The sequence below is a fragment of the Takifugu rubripes genome, chromosome 21, assembly GCF_901000725.2.
Source record: "Takifugu rubripes chromosome 21, fTakRub1.2, whole genome shotgun sequence".
NCBI classification, from domain to species: Eukaryota; Metazoa; Chordata; class Actinopteri; order Tetraodontiformes; family Tetraodontidae; genus Takifugu; species Takifugu rubripes.
Window position 1 is genome coordinate 8983694 of NC_042305.1, and position 20922 is coordinate 9004615.

Genomic DNA, 20922 nt, shown 5'->3' on the forward strand with positions numbered 1-20922 from the left:
GCTAATAGAGCGGCCCTCTCAGGGGTCAGAGGTCAGGACTGAACTATTTTGACTTGGAATGGAGTGGATTTTTAACTGATGGAAGACAGATGTGACATTAAACGCTGCAAAGAAACACACACCTACACACACACACAATGCACACAGAATCAACTGCAGAACTTCCATCAGATCCACTCTGATTTCACCATGGCAACCAGAGGTGATCTGCAGCCATTCTGCCTGGCAGCTGTGCTCCCTCTGACAGCGTCGCAGCGAGCGCCGGTTCCACACTCCACTTTCACTCCTCATCCAAGTGCAAATACGACAAAGAGTCAAGAAAATCAACAAGACCGAAAGTCTGAAGTCTGACGTGCAGCGACCGCGTCGCTCCGCCTGGACCATGAGATCCTCCAGGACTTTCGGGGACTCCAGCCGCTGCTGGCAGAACATCCCAACGCCTCCAGTGAGCGAGGGGGTCGGACGTGGCGTGGGCGGATGGGGGAGGGCTCCGAAAGTTGGCGTTCTTTACTCACGCCTCCACCCTCAGCCCGCCGTCCACCAGATAGACTTTTGCAGGCGGTTTCGATGTGTGTCGGTGTTTTTTGGAGAGAGCTCAGCTCTAACAGGGACTGGCAGGCGCTTTGTTGGGCCTCATTGCCACACGCCTCCTCCAATCGTGCTGCTGATTAGAGGCAGAACCGCACACTCTGGCACGTCTGCAAAGCTCCGGCCGGTGGAAGCGATTAGCATCCCGTCGCTTGGTCTCGCACGCTGCGATCAGGCGGCGAGCGGAGTTGTGCTCTTGTCGAAGTTGATTGGGGGGGGGAAGTGACGGGTGAATCATCAGTCCACTTTCATGCAGCTGGTGGAGAATGTTGAAACGCAGAGCAATTAAAGACTGATAGACAGGCTGGTGCAGCCGGCGTGAAGGCTGACAGGCAGGAAGACCGGCTGACACGTGCGGGCGAATATGAGGCGCGCAGCAGCCGAGGCCAACGGATTCCATTATCAGACGCACTTTTATTATCTGACACTCATACAGGGAACTTTTACAGCTGAGTCTTTTTCACCAGGATACCTTTTACATATATATGAGCTCAGTGTGTGTGTTTATAATAGTCCAAACACACACACACACACACACACACACGGGAACATATTCACAATTGTCATGCAGACGATTTCGCTCAGAAAGTTTACTGTTGGTCTGAGCTGATTCACATACAGCTGCAGTTCACCCAACAGCAGCTGGAGACGTGTATGTGTGTGTGTGTGAGTGTGTGTGCGCGCGTGTGTGTAAGTGTCTGAGTAAGCGCATCCGTGCATGTATGCAGGTGTTCGCTGTTTTTGTAAGAGCTCAAACTCCTCATCTCTTCAGCACGGTGTGTGTGTGTGTGTCTGTGTCTGTGTGTGTGTGTGCTGGCTCTGGATGAAACCAGTGGAAATCTAAAGTCTGGATCCCTTCTGTAGACAGATTCCTGGTCCTTGCTGTCACACACTCCTGTGTGTCAGAGTTCAGCAGGTTTATACCAAAGCAGCAGCCTCAATATCACAATATCCTTTTTTGTGTTGTTTTATTTTGCTTCTTTGAAAGTCATTCAGGTTTAGAAGCCGGTTCAGATCCAAGCAAAGAGCGCTAAAACGTCCAATAGTTTACCAGAACACACACTCACAGAGGCCGGGACCAACCTACGGCCGTGAGGTTCCTCATTACACTTAGATTTAATTAAACAAACTCAGATTTGGAGGACCCGCCACTGAATGAAGTTGTTTACTTGTACAGAACCAAAAACTAAAACATCCTCTATAGTAACTATTTCAATAAAGAAAAACTTAAAAGAGTTTCTGCTGCTCTTGTGTTTGCCAGTTATTGTGCATTTGGAAGCAATTGAAGGCAACATGGCAGAAAAAAAATTAAAAACCTAATACAAGAAAAAACAGAAATCATACACAAATATAATCCAGGACCGCTGTTGCCTAGGCAACAGCCTGGCTGCCCAACATTAAAGTTTTACCCGCAAGCGAACTCAACTGTTTAGGCCTGACTGGTTTTAGTGGTTTATAGACAGCTGTGGAAGAACTGCGATACCTTCGCGTGCTGCATGCGTGTAACTCCGGCCCGTTGCCCTCGGCGATCGCGCCGTGATTACTCCACTGATGGCGACATGAATCTTAGCCTCCGCGCGCGGCTGACATGTAGCGATGCGATGGTCGGTGTGAATGTGAGTCCTGAGGGTTCGGGTGGATCTGAGGCATAAAATCAGGGTATTGACCAAAGCTGGTCTGGATATGAGCCTGTCCTGTGAAAGATCAGGTCACGTAGCAACCAAATCGTTCATATTCCATGCAAACAAAGGCGGAGCCGCTTCCTTTGATGCAGCCTATCAAAATGGGAGGACATAGATTGTTTGAGACGCTTCTTGAAAGTCAAAAATGCTCATATGATAGTAAAAAACGCATGGCTGACCTCCTCTTCTTCTCCCGTTCTTTCCTCTTCCAGGCAAATATGACCTTCATCTGAGTCAAGTGTCTCTAATCAACATTCAAAAAGAAGACAAGCATCCAAAACAAGCAGGGGGGAAAAAGGAGGAAGATTAAGAAGACACCCAAGAGACGTGTGAGGGAGGAGGAAAAGAGCAAGTAAGGAGATATAAACACAACAAAGGGAGGAGAAGACAAATGCAGTGGCGTCTTCTTCTCTTCCCTTCCTCAGCAAGAACAACAGTAAATGAGAGGAGGACTACAGAGGAAAGGAGGAGCGATGGGAGGGAGTGTAAACTGAGTAGAGAATCAAAAGAAATAAAGTGAACATAGGAAACAAAAAGAGAAGCGGGGAGGGAGGGCGGCTGATGGCGCTTTTTTAAAGCTGGGTGTAAAAATTACTGGCATTTATGGGTTTGTATCAGGGAGAAATTATTCATAAGGGAGAGAAAAAACAAGAGCAGACGGAAGCAACGGATGAGGAGACTCTCATTAAAACCCCTCTCAGATGTGGCTGGCAGCTGACAATTCCTACTCTTTAGTGACCTTTTTTATCTTTCGCGGCACAAAGGCTCATTCGCCACTGCTCAAGACTCCTGACACGACCGGATTCATCTGGTCCTGACGTTTCTTCCAGAGATTTACAGGTGAATCTCTCTTTAGATCTTTACATGATTGACAGCTGACTCCAGATTGCCCTTCTCTGGCCCCGCCCACTCTGCTCTGATTGGTTGCCCTTGAATGCTAATGCAATTTGACATGTGTTTTCTTTATTGTTAGAATTATGAAGTTGTAACTTTATTTATAGGCCAACATGTGTTCTGTGATAATTCAGACTTTGACAATTTCTTTTTCTTTTTTTTTTTTACACCAAAACATCGTATTGTTGCATCTGGACGAAGGGGGGAAACATTGTGGTATCCTCTGCTGAGTTATGGCTTAGTTAGCCGGCCTCTTGGCCATGAAAACGCATTACCTCCAGAGCAGTGATACGATTCTTGTAGTTGGGCAGATGGAAAATAGTTCCTGCAGCTCACAACAAGGTCTGTGGATTACTCTCAGTAACTGGGTCAGGATTTCTGGAGAGAGGCAGACTGTTGCTGCCGGCTTTCTCAAATGTATTTTTGGTGCAGCGAACTCTGCGAGATGTATACAGGCGCACGCACACACCGGTGACAACAGTGACCAACACACACACACACACACGTACATACTCCACACATTTTTATCCTTCAATCACAATGCAATCTTCCCTTCCTGGGTTGAAAGTTCTCCATTACTCTCCTTTCGTCTCCACCTCTCCATCAGTTTGTCTCAGCCTGTGTTTATCTCAGAGAGAATATTAGTTGCCGATCATAAAGAACGTTTTATGACAGGGTGCCACGGCAGCCGCAGGATGTCTGTGGGGGAGGTGGGGGGGGGGAATGACAGCAGAGTGACAGGAGGAAGGTGAGGAGAGGGAAAATAAAGACAAATTATAGTGGAGGTGGTGTGCCAGAGCGGCGCGACAGGTGTCATGTGTGCTATTACATGCCCTAATAGACGCCCGTGCAGTCGCTGTGAAGCACAGCACGAACCCGCACAGCGGAAAACACGTAAAAACGCACCTGACACAGGCGTGAACTTTGAGGGCCCAGCCGAGTCTGAGGCTGCGGGTGATCTTTGGAAAACTAACAAAGGATAAGGATACACACATGCACACGCCTGCACACACCCGCGCGCTCACAGGCATCCCAGTGGTCACTCTGATGAGCGTGGATCCTGCATTCCTCTGTCCTCATCTCTTTCCTAGCAGGAGCAGTCACTCAATCGATCGCAGCTTATCTTCCCGTAAACCTGGACCTCTCTTCTCCGCTCCTCACCTCTCTGTCCCCCCCCCACCCCACCCCCCCATTGCTATCGATCAACCCGCGTGTCCAACAGAGTCGAGTGCGGCTCAGTCGGTTAATGTGGTGCCAGGCTGGAGGCGCCCCGCCCGCGCTCTCCGTATCACCTTTCCCTGTTAATGGGTCCAATCAGGCTCTAATAGACCCCTGACTCGGCCGCGCTTCTCTTAACTTTCACGTCTCACTTCCGCGCGTCCCCCAGCCCCCCCCCCGCCGCTGCCAGCTGCATTTTTCATCAGATCACAGATGATTTCGCTAACTGATCCCGCTGCTGTGGTTGGCAGATTTAGTCGGCCCTGAGTTGGTCCAGTGAAGGATTTGCTTCTGCTGAGTGTGCACACACGTCTTCAGAAATGTCCCGCGGCGCATTTTCTTCTGCAGTAATGCACATTCATTCCTGGGAGCTGCCCAGAATGACCACAATCTGCTAATTTTGGCCACTGGGACCTGCCCACTGCCAGAAACTGTAGTCTTTCATTGTCTGCAGACTTCTCTGAGTCGCTGAGCACATTGATTGGAGCTGGGTTAAGTGCCTTGCTCATGGGCACGTTTAGTGTGGCCAGTTGTTCCATCGAGGGTAAAATGGATCTCACGCTTTCATTCGTACTTGGAAACACGTGAAAGGAAGCTAACGCTTTGTCCCCACCCTTGGCTCAGGACCCTTTTCACTCGCACAGCAGAAGCCGGGAATCCCGCATTTACGGGGTGCATCCGAACGCAACACAGCATCCTCTTCCCCTACAGATATGTTGGATCACATCTGTAGTTTCAGATTCTTGATTCTTCTCAAGCTCTCACTTCTTTGTTACAAACTAGGAACTGTAGTTGGTTAAATTTAACCAGGAGTGATCACCAACTTAGTGATGGATCCCTCCTGGGACCAGGAGAGATGCCCCTCCCAAAACCTCTCTGACCTTTGGTATTAGCACCACGCTCGCTCCTGTCTCCCATCTCTCCAGCTCACTCTTCTATCGGCTATCATTCGCTTCATCTCTCCGTCCGTGTTACCCCCACTCACACCTGCCTGACACTGAGGTGTGTGAGCCTCTTCTGTAGGAGTCCAGCTAGGTGTGACCTTTCTGCCCCCCTGGCGCCTCACCGGGATCCACAGCCCGGGGCTCTGCGTGAACTCCTGAACTCTTCCAGAAGCAAAAAAAGAGCTCAAAGAGGCGAGCTGAGGAGGGAGGAGAGCAGGGAGAGTGGGAGGCAGAGTGAGAGAATGCTACTGGACAATTAGCCTCCCTAGGAGCGTGGTGGGCGGCCTCCCCAAGCCAGCGCACGAAGCCGGCGCTTCAGAATGCCGAAGGAATCTAAAGTGATGGGGATTTAGTGCATGTGTGGGTGCGCGTGGATTGTTTTGCATTCATGCACCCAGTGGTTGTTGTTTCCAAATGAGGCAGCGGCGTCGGCCGCCCGCAGGCATCAATATGACCACGTCTATTGTTGGGAGACGATTTTGCCGCTAAACGGTCGAGCGGCGAGTCGTTTTTAATGAGCTTTGAAACGCAACAGAGAAAGTTTGTCAGGCCTGTCAGAGTCCAGCCGGAGGGGATGAGGGGCGTATTTACTGGAGTGATTTTATTAGCTCACCAGCGTGCCAGCAGCAGATTGCAGGACGTTTGTGTTGGACACGTGACACAGATTTTACCTGCGTGCAAAGTCCACGTGTGAGCATGTGGGCGTGACCGTCCATAGGCAGCAAAACTGGCTGCGTGTCCGTCTGCGTGTCGCCCTGAGCAAAGTGGATCGACCTTTCAATACGCAGCGATTACGAGTTCCTGCGTGTACACTTGCAAGCGCATCGATGACTAATCATAGCGCTGCGTAGGGAGGTCACCAAAGGTCGGCACAGGCTGGGAAAACTGGAGACACGAGTAAAGTGTGGCGAAAGAATCTTCCCGGACCGTTGAGCTCCCGCTGAGGGAATCGGACGCACATCGTCCAACATGGGCTTCGCAGCAGCGTTCTAGATGCTAACTGATTTTTCCACAGGAAAGAATGTAGTATAGATCTGGGATGGGGGGGTGAGTCACATGCCCAGTTGAAATTATTGGCGATCCAACCTTGGTCATGATGATAGGGTGTCATGCTTCTGATGCCAGCCAGATGTGAGCAGCCTTTACGGGACAGTCCGTACTGGACAGATTGGTGAAGCTGTGACCTCACAAATGTCACATTGGGCACTAGCAGGCGGGGATTTAATGTTTGTCGCGGCAAATCTCCTCAAAAGCTTGCAGCCGATGGGCACCTTTGACCTCTGAGTGGGACTGGCTGACCTAACAGGCCCGGGGTCAAGTGAGAAACCCTCTAAACCAAACTAGTGATTTTCCTCTTGTGCTCAGCAGAACTGTGATGACGGTCGCAAACACATTTAATTCAGACAAAACTCAAATATTGTGAACACTGTGTTAGCAAACACTTTCCCGCGTGCACGCACGGGGCGCCATTAGCATTTATTTGGAACGGTGTTCTCCCAGAATGCACTCTGCTTTGATTTCCTGTGTATCTGCCCCTTTAGATGTCAAATGATCCACTCCATGCACCAGCTGCTCGCTCGTTTTGGCTGCCTGCTGTTTGGTGCTGGGCAGGGAGTGTACAGTAGGCTCACCCGAGCGTTTCCATGGAGAAACAGCTGCCTGCTGTGGTGGCGAGGTTGATGAGGGGTGAACTGGAAGCACAACATCCATCTGGATGATCTGATCAGACCAGTCTCGCCCAAAGGCACTCAAAAATACTCCAAATTGATCTGTACGTTCTGGGATCTCCCCAAAAGGTTGGTGAAGGGATTCAAAATGAACCACATCTTGCAGATTTGGTTGTTCTTGTAATGAGATTAGTAAAATGTTGGCGGCGTTTTTCACTGAATTGCCAGTTTGTGTCAACGAAAACTGAAAATAGTGCATAAAATTCTGGTTGGAAAAAAGGCTCGAATCAGTCCAACTGTGGAACCATTGTTGAAGCAGAGATCAATGAAATATCCCGACGCCCACTCCCCAAATGTTTGAAATAAGATCTGGCTGCGCCCACACTCACGGAGCAGGAGCACAGATGGTCGTGCCGTCGATTAGCTGGACATAAGTCTCTTCTGGTTCCGTCCTACCCGCTCCTCCTCCTCCGCTGTCGTCCTCTTCGGGCCCAAGCAGGTGTTTGGCCCGCAGTCAGAGTCCAAAACAGATCCATTTCATCTGTAATCAGCTGGAGCCCCTGGCAGCGAAGGAAGAGATCAGCGCTCCATCAAAGGATCATGAGCCGGCCACGCCCGACCGGCCGCCCGTGACGTGGACAAGACGACGGAGGGAACGGGGGTGGGGGGGGTGAAAGGGGGGGCCAGCGAGAGTTGAAAGGAGAGATGATGGAGTGAGGACAGCCGGACAAGTCTCCCGGGGGAGGGACATGAAAGAAGAGGGTGCTCAGAGGGGAGGCTGAGATGTTACACCACAAGTGCTCATGGGAAATCTGAGCGTTATTATTATTCCAGTTTGACATTTTTATTAAACTGGGGGTTGGTGAAAAGCCAGAGCTTTTCCGCACCAGTCTGAGGTGGTCGGGATGGGAAATCAGTGGGAGGCCAAAGATTCTCCTCTCGATAACGCTGAACAACTGGTTAGCAAATCATTAATTACATGCAGGTATCGGGAATCATACGCCCAGGTGTGCGAGATCAATGGGCAGCGTGCAGGTATTGATGGTTGGGAGGGGAGGGCTCCCGACGCTCTTTACCGCATGTTTACCGAGCCTTTTATAAGGGCCGCTACAGCAGTATCAAATGGTTATGCCGTCGCCTCGCTTTTCCATATTTAAACGTTCATTCAGCAGAGAGAATACAGCGGATCAAACCGCTCTTTGATTACCGAGCTTTCATCTGTGCCAGCCCAACATATGCCGCAGCCTGCCGGCACGTCGCTCACGCACGATGCCAGAAAAACACACACACACACAAACACACACACACACACACTCAGCAGCTGAGAGTCTTTGTACTTAAATCAGGAAATGTGCGTTTGTTTATGAGTCTGCAGGGTTTGAAGTAATATCATGCATGGGTGAGTCTGCAGCTAAGTGATTGCATTAGCTGGTGGATCTGTAAATATACGCGTGAAGACGCTTTGCTGACCAGCTCGGGCTAAAGAGCCGTGGCGTGCGTGTGTGCGCGTGTGTGCGTGCGTGTCCCTTTGTGCGTGCACTCGCTCGCACACTCTAGAGTAACTGCATCTGCTCCATTAGCATGAAAGCACCAAACGGCCGTATTCCCTTCATCTGTCTTGTTGCTGTAAGGGCAGACGTGGTTCTCCGGAGTTTCCTGAACGCCGACACAAATAAATCCCGAGGTCCTTGTTGATTTCACCCACCAGTGGTGGATTTACCGTATTTGGGGGCAGGGGGGCAGGCCGGCGCCCTGGTCTAGGGTAACATTCATCCTATTTTATTCCCTGGAAAACGGTATCCTGGAGGGTTATTAGCATTTCCTAGAAGGCACTTTTCATCCGCTCTGAAGGAATCCTTTTGTAGATGGCTCTTTATCGCATTTGTCCAATGGAAGGACATCTGGGGGCTACTTTCATTTTATTCAGGCATGTTTGAAGGTGCTTTATCTTTTTTTGTACACATGAAGGACACAGGAGACAGTATATATCTGCTATATGTGTTCTACGCAGTCAAACGTCATCCTCAGAGGGGTTTTATCTTCTGACAGCTTACATGGAGGTTTTTTTTAGTTTCAGTCAATGGAAGGAGGTCCAGAGGATGGATTTGGTTTATTTTTTGTGTATTTTGATAAAGCTGTCAATCAGCCTGTGCGCTCGCTGAAATCAACACAACACAACCTTCTTTATGTGGGTTTTCACAGTTGTTACATTTGTTGTCTTTAAAGCTGTAAAAATGCCATCTGAATAGATGAAATGATGGGCCGACACGTCCTCTTCCGATGTCCTCGAGTGGGTTCAATTGCTGCTAAAGATTCTTTTGGACCTGACTCAGGAAGTATCGCTATCGAGTGCGTGCTGCAGTGACAGCCAATCAAACGCTAATTTTTTTTTTTTTTTAATAAAACATGTCCTCTGTTGCCCTCACCGCTGCTGAAACACCATATTTTCCATATTTTCCAAACCATATTTTCCATCTCACAACAGAGTGAGAAGAGTCTAATTGAGTTTAATTCTCCTCTATCTCACGATGAGGCTCCGCTCTGCATCTGTGCTGCTCTGAGATAGTGGCGCAGTTTTAAAATGCTGGACTCGTACGAGTGCTGATCATCCTTAAATTTAGTGAACAGCTGTCGGCTAAATGCTAACAGCCCCATGGAAGAGCTGTTAGCCTTTAGCTTTAGATTCAGGTTTCGTAATTCTTAAAGCATTTAAAGGTGTTAGAGGTGTTTGTAATGAGTCCATAGAAGTGGTTTTATAATTTTATTATGGAATGATCCTGACGTGTCCCCAGGATAGATGACAACAAAAGGTTATTCTTTTCTGATTCTCTATTCTGTTGTGGCTTTCCAACCCAGGCCCGATCAGATTTTTCCAAATAATCCAAAGCCTAGCGTCTCTGCTCAAAGAGGAGGAAATGCAGCGTGAATGTCCAGGAGCTGCTCTCGTGTCTCCGTCCACAGTGTGTGAAATCGTTTGATGCAGCTCTTCTATTTAGCCAAACCATTTTTCGTGTGTGTGTGTGAGAGAGAGAGAGAGAGAGAGACTTTACGCTTGTGTGTTTTTGTGTGACTCTAATGACCCTGGAGCTGTAAAAGGTGGAGGGAAATGGGTGGGTTGGATGGACGGAAGGAAGGAAGGAAGGAAGGAAGCTGACGGTAGCCTCTGTGTTTGTTTTGTGAAGGGGGAGGTGAAGGGTGGGGGCTGTTCTTTAGTTCATCTGCCCATAAGTGTGTGTAGGCCACGGGGCACTTACGGGTTAATGGACATTAAGTCTGTCCCGGTGTGATAGTCAGAGCAGGGGCCCGGAGGGTGACACTCGCTGGCTCGCTGAAACACACAATAGGGTCAGAGGTCAGGGCCAGAAGTCACGCAGTGCACGGAAAGACGAGCAATCATCTGTGTGTGCGTGTGTGTGTGTCGGAAATGAAGGGCAGGCAGAGGACAATGGAAAACACGGATGTACAGCTGTGAAGAAAATAGGACAGAGTTCCGTGTGGGGGGGGGGTTCTGTGAAGGCCCTCTGTGCTCCCCTGAGCTCCAGTGATGCGTACGGGCCCGAGGAAAGGTGAAGGTGTCATATTCTCCATCAGTCGATTTGTTAAAATGGAATTTTGCAACCACGTTGTCCCAATTCAGGCTGGGCCAGTGGACGATAGTGGACGTCTCGCAGGAGCTCCCACCCTCGCCAGAACGTGCGGCGTGTGTTTTAATGAGCCCTCCGTTGTGGAGCGTCGGCAGATATTATTAGGCTGCTGTGTCGCAGCTCATTAGCTAAACCAGGCTCAGCAACATCACCGGCGGCTAATAGAAGATTCGATGGCGCCTGCAGAGTTACGGACACCGCCGGTCCTTAAAAAGAACCTTGGCGAGACGGGAAATTCAATTTGGTCACCGGGGGAGAGGACGAGGCCGCCTCGCGCCTGTTACGCCACTGGGAAGGACCATACGAGTTTAAAAAAAATTAAACAAGTTGTCCTACAGTAGCATTCATCAGGATTTATTGCGCAATTTTCACAGCAGTTGAACACACCAGTAAATAGAAAACAGAAGAGCAGCTCGCTTATCTGCTGTTTGATTGTTGTTGTTCTATGAAGGGAGGCGCAATTCTCTATATGGGTGTAGCAGAAGCCCTGAGCTACACGCTATTAGCTAGCAGCCTGGTGGAGTGTTGGGTGATGGGGGACAGATTTAGGATGAAGGAGTGTTGATTTAATCGGAATATAGACACGTTTATTGAACACGTGTTTCGCTCATTTTGAACATCTATTTTATTGACTATTGACAGACGGGGGGAGAGAAACAATGAAGAGATGGATAAAAGCAAACAGCAAAGGAATGTCTTGATTTCTTTTTAATCCTTGACTGTGTCTTTCTTCCAAAAGCTCTGGATCTGTAGTGTTTTCACTCTGCCGCTTTATTTAATCCGCCCTTCAGGATGCCCACTCCTCTCCGGTACCGAAGAGCTGTCGAAGGATTGAAGGTGGTGGTGGGTCAAAATTGCTCCCCCTGCACACATGTTTATTCCTTCTCCATTCCTCCCCCTCCTCATCCCTTCATTCCTCGCTCCGTCTCAATCTCGGAGCCCCGCGTCTTTGGCCCGGCCTGGCCCCCATCATCGATCCAATAAAAGCCAGCCGGCGGTTCCAGCAGCTTTGGCAGACGCGCTGTTTAAGCGCGCATGTTGAGCGGCAGCACGGTCGGCCCTCAGACGGAGGGCGGAGGAGGCCCGGTGGATTTGCCCCCACGTTCTCCTGCTTTTCTGCTTGAAAGCGCGATCGATAACAGGCGCATCAGCCGGCCGCGGGCGCGCAAACACGCGCACGTCTTCGAATCTCAAACCCAAATGCGCAGTTTAATATTCAGCTGCAAGTGGGAGACGCGAGGAGACTTCAGCATTTGCGTGGAGGAATGTGGGTTGGCTTTGTTCGCTCCAACGTTCCTGCTCGTGAACGGTTCCGGGAGGATATCTGCTCCTCAGGAATCTTCTCTCCACTCTGCAGCTCTGTGGTACATTTCTGGTTTTCATTCTCTTGCAAGAAACAAACTAAGGTTGAATTCACAGGCGTTGATTAGACGTGAGGCCGAGATTTTACAGCTCAGAACACTACAGGCCCCAATGTTTGCACGTCGGTCGTGCATAGATTGGTCTTTATGGTGTTTACTGACAGATAAATGGAAATCCACAGTTTGTCATTGCTAATGCTGTCATTTCACCTGCGATTAAGCCAATCAGCATGTTGATGTTGCATCTTCCAGCGTAAAAGCATAACATATAAAAACAGACGGCTTTGCAGAGAAATGGATCTGATTGGGGATGTATGGAGACGACTCATTTGAGAAGCTTCTGATGAGTCGTGTCGGTGGGAACGCGACGTCCTCGGCCTGTTTTCCTCACCTGCAGCTCCAGAACTGGCCCCTCCACGGTATTGAGCCATCATGCTGCTCTGTGCATTCGTGAGATTTAAAGCAGTTCATTTATTGGATTGTCCTCGCTTGCACGTTCTCTCCCCAACACATTGATGTTTGATGCGTTGCCAGCGCCAATTAACTTTGATAAATCTGCCCCAGTTTTAATATACAGCTGCTGAATGAGCTGGACCCGAGGACGGAGATAAGCCGTTTCTGAGCTTTTTCAGGGGGCGATAGCTGGATAATCGCTCAGAGTGAGAGACGAACGGGGGGGGGGGCTTTCCTGTAGAACTAACCCCACCACCGCTCGGGCCAGAAGTCATTAAAATGTTTGATTTGTTTCCGCTGGCAGCCGCGCGCTCGCACGCAGGCGTACGCGCTGATTGCGCTTCTGTCCTTGCTGGCTCTAATTATTTGCATAACTCATTTCTGTTTTACGTTATTGTAGGCTTTGATAACCATGTTCAATTTTATGGTCCGTGTTCGTGGGTGTGAGGGATGCATCTATCAGCGTGGCCCCAATGTGTGGGGTTTTTATGAAAAATGCACGAGTGGCTGTTGCTCTTGTGACAGAAGTGCTTCTGATGAACAGAGGAGCCGATGAGGAGAGTGAATTCCCGCTTCCTGCAGATGTGTTGATTTTTCCCTCCCTCCGCAGGCTGCCAGCCGCAGAGCTGCTCTGCCAAACTGCTGATTGATCCCCAGATCCGCCGCTCGATTCCTGGGATGGCAGCCGTGGGCGGGAGCACTGCCCTGCTTCTGGTCTTACTGGTTGGATGGGGGAGGTCGCTGGCGTTCAACTGGAATCCGGTCCCGCGCAAGACGGTTCAATACCACGGTAAGTTAGGGAGGGGGGGGGGGTTGCTGAGATGATGCATGCTAAATGACCCAGTGATGAATGAGTGATACTGTTGTCATACTCTTCCTCTTTGGTAAGCATAATTGCATCAAGAAGCCACAAAAACAGTTGCAGATTGTAGCTATTGCCTCCATATGGGGCTTAGCAACTCAAGCTTGCTAGCTTGGTTGCTACCGGGACATCAAATTCAGACTGTTTATTCATAACTACCCATTAAACCCTCAACCTGTCTGGCTTTAGAGCAGCTCAAACTGCTGTTTTACTGTGGAAAAGTTTACTCTCTGGTGGGAAAAACACAGGACGTGATGCAACTGTGGCGCTTCCTGCCCACCAGAGCGGCAGAGTTGCATGCCCTAACCGGACCCTGGTCCGTCCTCGCACGCCTGAGCGCAATCAGGACGGTTTGTGGTCAATTTCTCATGCGAGGGTGTCATCAAAATAGAACTTGGCACAAAACAGTTCCGCATCTTGTCATCAGACCCACGAGACCCAAAATTGGATTTTATGAACTGGTGGAATCCTTCAAGTTGGGCTCTTATTGAATTATCTGTTCATACATTTCACACAAAACCAATAAAAGCGAAAATGAGCCTCAATCAGGGAGGATTTCTCATAACGCCAATGATGGATTATGTTTTTTTCCTCCTAAGCACACTGACATTGACTCTCCCTAAACAAAGCCCAATCCTTGGAGTTCTGCTGGATTTCTGCCTTTTATCTCGGCCCATCCTCCACAGCCGGGTCACGCTGCAAATGCAGAGAAACCGTTTTTAAATCCGTCGCATTTCTGTGTTCTTTCTCTGGAGGATTAAGGAAATCTTTAAGTGAGAACGGCGTATTTTCTCACCTGTCTGTGCAATATATTCCCCCTTTCTTTCCTTATCATTCTCCCTCTCTCAATGTCTTTCCCCATTATCCCCCTTTTTTCTTCTTTATGTGCTGTTGCTCCTGGTGGGAGCTCAAAGGCTCTTATGGCTGTTTCACAAAGAAACCCTGATTTTGGGCGCCGCTGAGTAGAAAAGGCTCTCAATGACGGCGACGGCGATTCTGAGGGTTCTTCAGAAAATGCCTTCTCATGCTGCTGCCTCCCTGCAGCTCCTTTCTTCTCCTACATAGACCTCCTTCTGTGCAGTGTTGTCCTAAAATGACTTTAAGCTAAAGCTAAAAACGTTCGCTTCAAGTTCTGAAAGTCTTCAAATGCTTTTACTTCAGGTTGAAGGTTTATTATTGTGGACAAGCGAAATAGCAAGATTTCCAACTTTTTTTTCTTCCAAAAACACATTAAAGTATTTCGAAATTTTTTTCAAAGCAATCTCTTGTTTTTGCACAACTTTTGCTTTGTTCTGTTAAAATTTCTGCTATTAAATATCATTATAATTTTAAAAATGTATTGTGGAAGTTCGATTTAGACTTTAAGTAATTCAGTATTCAACATTTTAGAGCTTTTAGAGGCAGAAAAACAAAAAACACATCCAAAATGAATGTGAATGAGCGTAGATTCCAAGTTTTTCTGCATCCTGTTGCCTTTTGAGCGGATCCGAACCCAGAGAGGAGTGCACGCGCAGTCTGACGACAACCAACAACCCGCCGCAGAGACGCTGCAGGACGGGCAAACAGCTGCACAACACGTGGCATCTGAAAAACACGCATGTAAAATGATCTCATTCTCGGTATTTTCTCCCCAAAATAGAGCCGAATAAATCTGCCTGGGGAGGCCAGATAACAGCCTCCCCCAGGCTGCAGTGCTCCCTTTCCTCTATAAACTAAGAGCCTTGTCATGGTTTGTGAGAGATGGCGTATCGCCGCTGTCATACCTGATTCCAGTGTGGCGCTTGAGTGTGGGAAGATTCCTGACGCAAATTGATTTGCATTGGAAACAAGTGGTATTATCTGGCCCGTTGACGGTTTCCTCCACTTGGTTAGAGAGAAAAATTAGATTTTCAGGCTCAATATCGGGTTAAATGACTTATATGGATGGCTTCTTGCTACAGTGCTGAGGAGGATATGAGAAGGGAGAAGAAATGGAAAAACAAAGCTGCTGAAAAAGCGGGGCGGGGAGATTGAAGGGGGAAAATGGGGAGAGGGAGAGAGGAGATATATAATGGAAAAAAGAGAGAGAGAAGGTAGAGCGACATGAAGGAGTGTGGCTGAGAGAGGCCAGTCACTAACTGCCCTAAAAGGACAGAACGTAGCTTCAGAGAAGGAATATACACACTCTTGCCACGTGTGTGTGTGAGGGGGGGGCAGAAAGAGAGAGAGAGTGTGTGTGTCTATCTGTCTATCTAATCCCCCTTTGTTTATTTGTGTGTGCGCACTGCTTAGGCTGGCAGTCTGAGGGATTTAGAGCTCCAGGCAGTGCACTAGGTGCGTGTGTGTGTGTCTGTGTGTGCGTGTGTGTGTGTGCAGCAGAGAATGGGGGGTTATGTTGGGGCAGAGATGGTTGAGGAGATAATATTATCCCGCCCAGCACCAGTGCCACCACCCTCAGCAGGCAATTACAGGAGGCCGCAGAGGAAGAAGGTGTGCGTGTGTGTGTGTGTGTGTGTGTGTGTGTGTGTGTGTCTTTTTTCATTTCTTAGAGCCACATGTTGACATGGTAGCTTTCGGCTGCTGTTCCTCACCAGCTGTTCGCGTCTACAGACGCCATGAAAAGCGTAAATTGCTGCTAATCCAACGTTTAACGTGCGGCGTGCAACAAGCGCTCCGCCCGTCCTTCCTGCTCGCACATCGGTCCTCGTTCCTTTTTCCCTTTTATTGAGCCTATATTTCATATTTATGGACAAATGTTCCGTCTGCAGCCTGCGCTCAAAGTTTCCGTCCATACATTGAGAAGACCGATGTCGTTATGTTCAGGGCATAAGTGGAGGTTACGGCTGAGGGGGTGGGGCTGCCATCCCTCCACTGAAAGGTCAGTGGTTTGATCCCCGGCCCATAATTACCAGAGTGTCCTTGAGCAAGATAATGTATCTACTGCAGAGGAGCAGGTGCAGGTTAGCCACAGTCCTCAGTCTGATACTTGGATCCCTCCACAGGCGGCTAGCATGTAGGTGCTGTATGTTATCGTGTAAGTTCAGTTGGTTTAAGTTAAAGCTGCCTTCCTCTCCTGTCACGGCGCGCCGCAGTAAACAGGAAGCGGGGGGGGTGGGCTCCTTTTGTTTACTGAAAATGTCACTCTTTGCATCAAGTGACGGGAAGGTGGAGCTGCTCCAGAGATGCGCAAGCCCAGATCAGAGCGGGAACACGGCTGTCTGAAATCAAACGGCGCCCAGGTTTGCGCCTGCTCGGCGAACGGGGGAGGGATGAAAAGTGGCGGCGTGGATGCGTCTCCGCGTGGCTGACTGTTTAAATAGATCCGAGCAAGTGTCGTCTTCTCAAACCGTCTCTTTGGTCGCATTCAAACGCAGAGAAAAGCCCGGCTCAACCCTGCGGTCCTCCTCAATGACAGAGGCCAGGCGGCCAGAAGTGTAACAAAACCCAGCCGCCACGGTTAAAAAGGGAGGAATAAAGGAGAGGAGAGAACGGCCGGGGGAGGGGGAGATGAGCGGAAGAGTCCTCCGATACTTGATATCAGGGTTTGAAGATCTAGAGCGCTTTGATGCGGCAGATGAGACGGCATCTTTATGGAAAAGCAAGTGGTTGCCTCTTCATCGTGAAAGAAAGGACAGAAAACAAACCGGAGAGCGGAATAAAGGGGCCGGCGCCGTGACCTCCAGAACCCTCTCAACCTTTCTCCTCTGTTTTCCAGCCCTATGTTCCCTCCGTCTCGCTGCCATCTTCCCCGACCTTCCAATTATAGTAATGAGCGGTTGAGAGCGGAGGAAGAGGAGGCAGAGCGGGAGGAGGAGGAGGAGGCTGCACGCGTTGGGGAGGACGGATGGATGGAAGCAGACGCTTCATCACTGCTTTTTGTCTGCGCCGCTCATCCTCTGACCCCGCTCTGATTGGTCCGCGGAGATTAACAGCAGATGTGAGGACCTGGAGCGCCCTCGGGGCTGATGTGGGTCAGGTTGTCATGCAGACATCCCGGCTGTAGCGACGCTCTGAGGGAGCGGCCCGGCTAACAATTAGCAGCTTTTCTAAACACGAAAATCTCATCATGCAAGAGGTCATTTGATCATAAACGGGGCTCCCTCATCAGTGCAGGACCCCCCCCCCCCCCTCCGCCCCGCAGGTCGTTGGTTATGGGCACTTCAAACAGCGCCGGACCCACAAATGCGCGTCTCTCCATCTGCTGCTGCCCCATCAGACACGCCGGGTCACTCGTTGCATCAACCAGCTCTTGATTTGTTCTGCTTGTTGTAAATTGCAATGGTCCCCCCCCCACCCCACCCCACCCCACCCCACGGACTAATACCCCCCCACACACACACAGTCTACAGGCACGCTTTCATCTCCTGCCTTTACCCCCCTCCCTCCCTGCCCCACCCCTCCATTGTTGTGTTAATCCACTCGTACCACTTCCTCTCCCATCCCTTGATCTCGTCTCTCGGTTTGATCGCTCTTTCGCCGCCGCCGCTTATCGCGGGCGGCTAGCGGCAAATGCTAATTCTCCACAAACAAGAGCTTACACGTTTAAGGCGCAGCGAGACAAACGTGCACTTCCATTGTGCATCCTCACCGGCGCTCCTCGCGTTCGCTGGCGCGTTAGATCGCCGAATTCCCTCTGTTGCGGCGCGAATAATCCAATGAAAAATAATCCCTAATCTCCGGCGGGAACCTGAACTCAGCTGACAAAAGGCATTTATTTTTGCAGATCCAGCTTGTAGAGACGCGTCTTCCCTTTCGTTTTGTCTCCCTGCTCTCATTCTGTCGTACACCTGAGTCTCATGCGAACCTGTCGTCTGTTGAGCAGACAAAGCAGAGTGTGTGTGAGCCTGTGTGTGTGTGTGCGTGTGTGTGTTCTTTCAAAGAGGGTCCCGGCTCAGACGGGGGTCTGACGCTGCCCCGCTGGGGTGTATCTTGCCTCGTCTGTGTGGGCGCTGCTCAGCTCGTCTGCCTCCCGCGTGTCGCTGCTTCAAAGCTCTCCCCGAAATAGGCCTTTAATCACAGTCTGGTGCGAGCGGCTCTGCGGCGAGGAGCTATAAGGAGACGCTGGATGTATTTATAGCGGACGGGCAGAGGGAAGCAGCCGCTGCTGGCAGGACCGGGGAGGCAGATTACAGAGGCCAGTCCCAGAGTCCGCTCCTTCTCCAGGCGGGCCTGGAAGCAACAGGCGCCCCCGTCCCGCCCCCCTCACCCCCCCTCTGCGTGGGAGTGCTCTTCGGCTGCCCGGGCCGGACGGTGAAACGGGGACGTGACCTTGAGACACATCCGAAAGTGGCGCTGACTCGGGTACACCGGCGCTCTTTCAGCAACAGTTTCCATGGAGTCATTTGCCACGTTAGAAGGGGCAGCTCCCAGATTTAGCCCTGTAATTACCCGCTGTATTTCACCCCTCTGACTCAGACGCACGCCACCACCTCGTTTCTCTGCAAGCTTTTGGTTCGGTGATTTATTTCCCCCCCAATCTTGTTTCAGAAGTCACCAAAGAAAGAGACGCCGCCGTCAAAGGCAATTCCGTAATAGTTGTTGTAGCTGTTTGTCATCCTTTCATGGTCTTTTGTTGCGCTTGTGAAGTGGAATTTACGCTCTCAGGCTGCGTTCAAGGGCTCAAAAAGTGCTTCAAAAACATCCCGCAAACAACATGCAAACAGCGGGAGGCAGTTTGGCCGTCATGGCCGCCATGTGGCAGCTTCTTTTAATGACAGAGACAAAGAGGTTTGAGCACGACGTGCTGCTCAGGGCTGCTTTAAACCCAGATGTCACGTTTGTACTTGTGTTAACAAAGAAGAGAAGTCAGACATTGACGAGTCAGTCATCACTGATGCACTGCAGTTAGATGTCAGGACAGAGTTAAATTAGTTCTACAGAACGTATCTGCAGATTAGCAGAACAGGCTCGCAGATGTGGTAGAATTAGCTAAACTACTGCTAAAGATCAGTCTCATAAATGGTCTCCAACACTCATAAAAGCTTTAAATGCAGGGATTTTGAAAAATCTAACAACAAAGCCAAATCCCCACCATCCCCTTTTTCCCCATTTGGACTATTTTTTGTTCTGTTCCTCTCTCCGTTGTCTGAGCCTTCCATTGTCTCCTCTCTCCATTTACTCATTCAAACCCATTTGTCTTCTGATCACACTTGTCTCCAGGCACAAAAGAACTTTGAAGGAGCGCACATTCAGCAGGTCCTTCGGGATGAGGCAGCATTCCAAAAACAATCTTTTTGGGTGAAAACAATGAAAGTTAAAGCTTTTTTATTACTCTGAGATACGCAGAACCTTTAATACCAGGTGTGGAGGGGAATTTGTGGGTGGTCTCAGGTCTGCCACACAGTGGTCAGAGAGCGGAACTGCAGCTGCTTGTTAAAGCTAGAACTGTGTGTGGGTGTGTGGGTGTGTGTGTGTGTGTGTGTGTGTGTTCTCACTGTTCCCGTTTAAAAAATGGTCCCAGTTCCTGGTTGGTGAAGTGGCCAGGAGTAAAGCAAGCTTTGTTTTCAGTGACACATTAGCTTAAATTACTGTGACTGACTGCCCCCCCCCCCAACACACACACACACCAACCCTGACCGAGAGGTCACCTGACAGGCGAATGTTGGATCCCTCACATTCAGCAGGTGTGTCATCAGAACGCGAGTACCAACTAGGCCGCGGCGCCACATGAACACTTAGTCATCCCATAAATCACGCCGGCTCCCTCCGCCCCCCCTCCCTCAAAAAAAAGCTCTCCAGCTTCTATTTTCAGTGATGAAAAATGCAAAACAGAGGTGGAAAGAAAATATTCACGCCGCTGAAAGGAAGAAAGGGGATGTTCGCGCCGGGCTGCTGCATTACGGACATAATGGAGACACCTCGCGCTCGGAACGCTATCATCCTGGATGAGGAGGGGCGGGGGGGGGACAAGGTGACACTGCAGACAAAAAGGCTGTGGATAATGAAAACTAAACACCATCCTTTCTCTGCGTCTTGCTCTCTCATCCCTTCCTGCTCTGTCTGAGCGCTCGTCGGGTGGGATTTGAGCGCCGTCTTTTAAAGCGTCTGAATCTTCAGGGAACGCTCCGTGATTTTTCTCCCCGTAATCATTTTAAGATTGTTTATGTCGGCGGCGCGAGAGCGCGCGCGCAGCCTTTAAACCAATTAGACAGGCCCGGGATCAGCCTCTTTCATCAATAGTGGGAGCTTAATATTGGGCTAATACGGCGAGAGGTGCCCTAATCAGAGGAAAAGGCGCCGTTAAGGCCGCTATTAAGATGCGATTTACATCTGTACGTTCAGCCCAGATAATGAGCCTCTAATCGCACCTGCACATTTATTCCCATTATTGGAACGCATTCCTTAGCAACCTCCGGCTCTACATTCTGCCCACGTCGTCGCCCAGATCTGGTTTTCTATTTGCAATAATGCGTCCAAATCCCCGTATTGTTGCGTGGCGCTGCTGTCTGGCCCAGATTAAGCTGCCGGGTTGTGATTCTCAATCTGCGACAGCCATCTTTACTCCCGGCGTTGCCTCGAATCGGAGCAGAATTCCCTCTGCTGTTCTCTCCGTTTACAGTCCACCAGCACTCAGGGCCTGAAGCTCTTCCTGCTACATAAGGAAAAAGCCGCCATCGGGGACTCCGCAGTG

At 49.9% G+C, this 20922-nt stretch overlaps 1 protein-coding gene and 1 long non-coding RNA gene across 4 annotated transcripts in view; one reads left to right on the top strand and one right to left on the bottom strand.

The window, feature by feature from the left end:
* Positions 1-20922, top strand: part of sema4c (sema domain, immunoglobulin domain (Ig), transmembrane domain (TM) and short cytoplasmic domain, (semaphorin) 4C) — a 58367-nt gene that overhangs the window by 17080 nt on the left and 20365 nt on the right. Inside the window, exons 2-4 of one of the 3 annotated variants that reach the window (XM_029829686.1) lie at positions 2483-2622; positions 3035-3110; positions 13062-13241. In XM_029829686.1, coding sequence (XP_029685546.1) covers positions 13130-13241 — 112 coding nt within the window. In that variant the 5' untranslated portion in view covers positions 2483-2622; positions 3035-3110; positions 13062-13129. The remainder of the gene's footprint in view (positions 1-2482; positions 2623-3034; positions 3111-13061; positions 13242-20922) is intronic. The other 2 variants (XM_011615417.2, XM_029829687.1) reach the window with 2 other exon arrangements.
* LOC105418012 (uncharacterized) lies at positions 14470-15347 on the bottom strand. The gene is made up of 2 exons (XR_965430.2): positions 15077-15347; positions 14470-14897 (listed from the first exon to the last, which is right to left on the bottom strand). It is a non-coding gene; the product is annotated as an uncharacterized lncRNA (long non-coding RNA).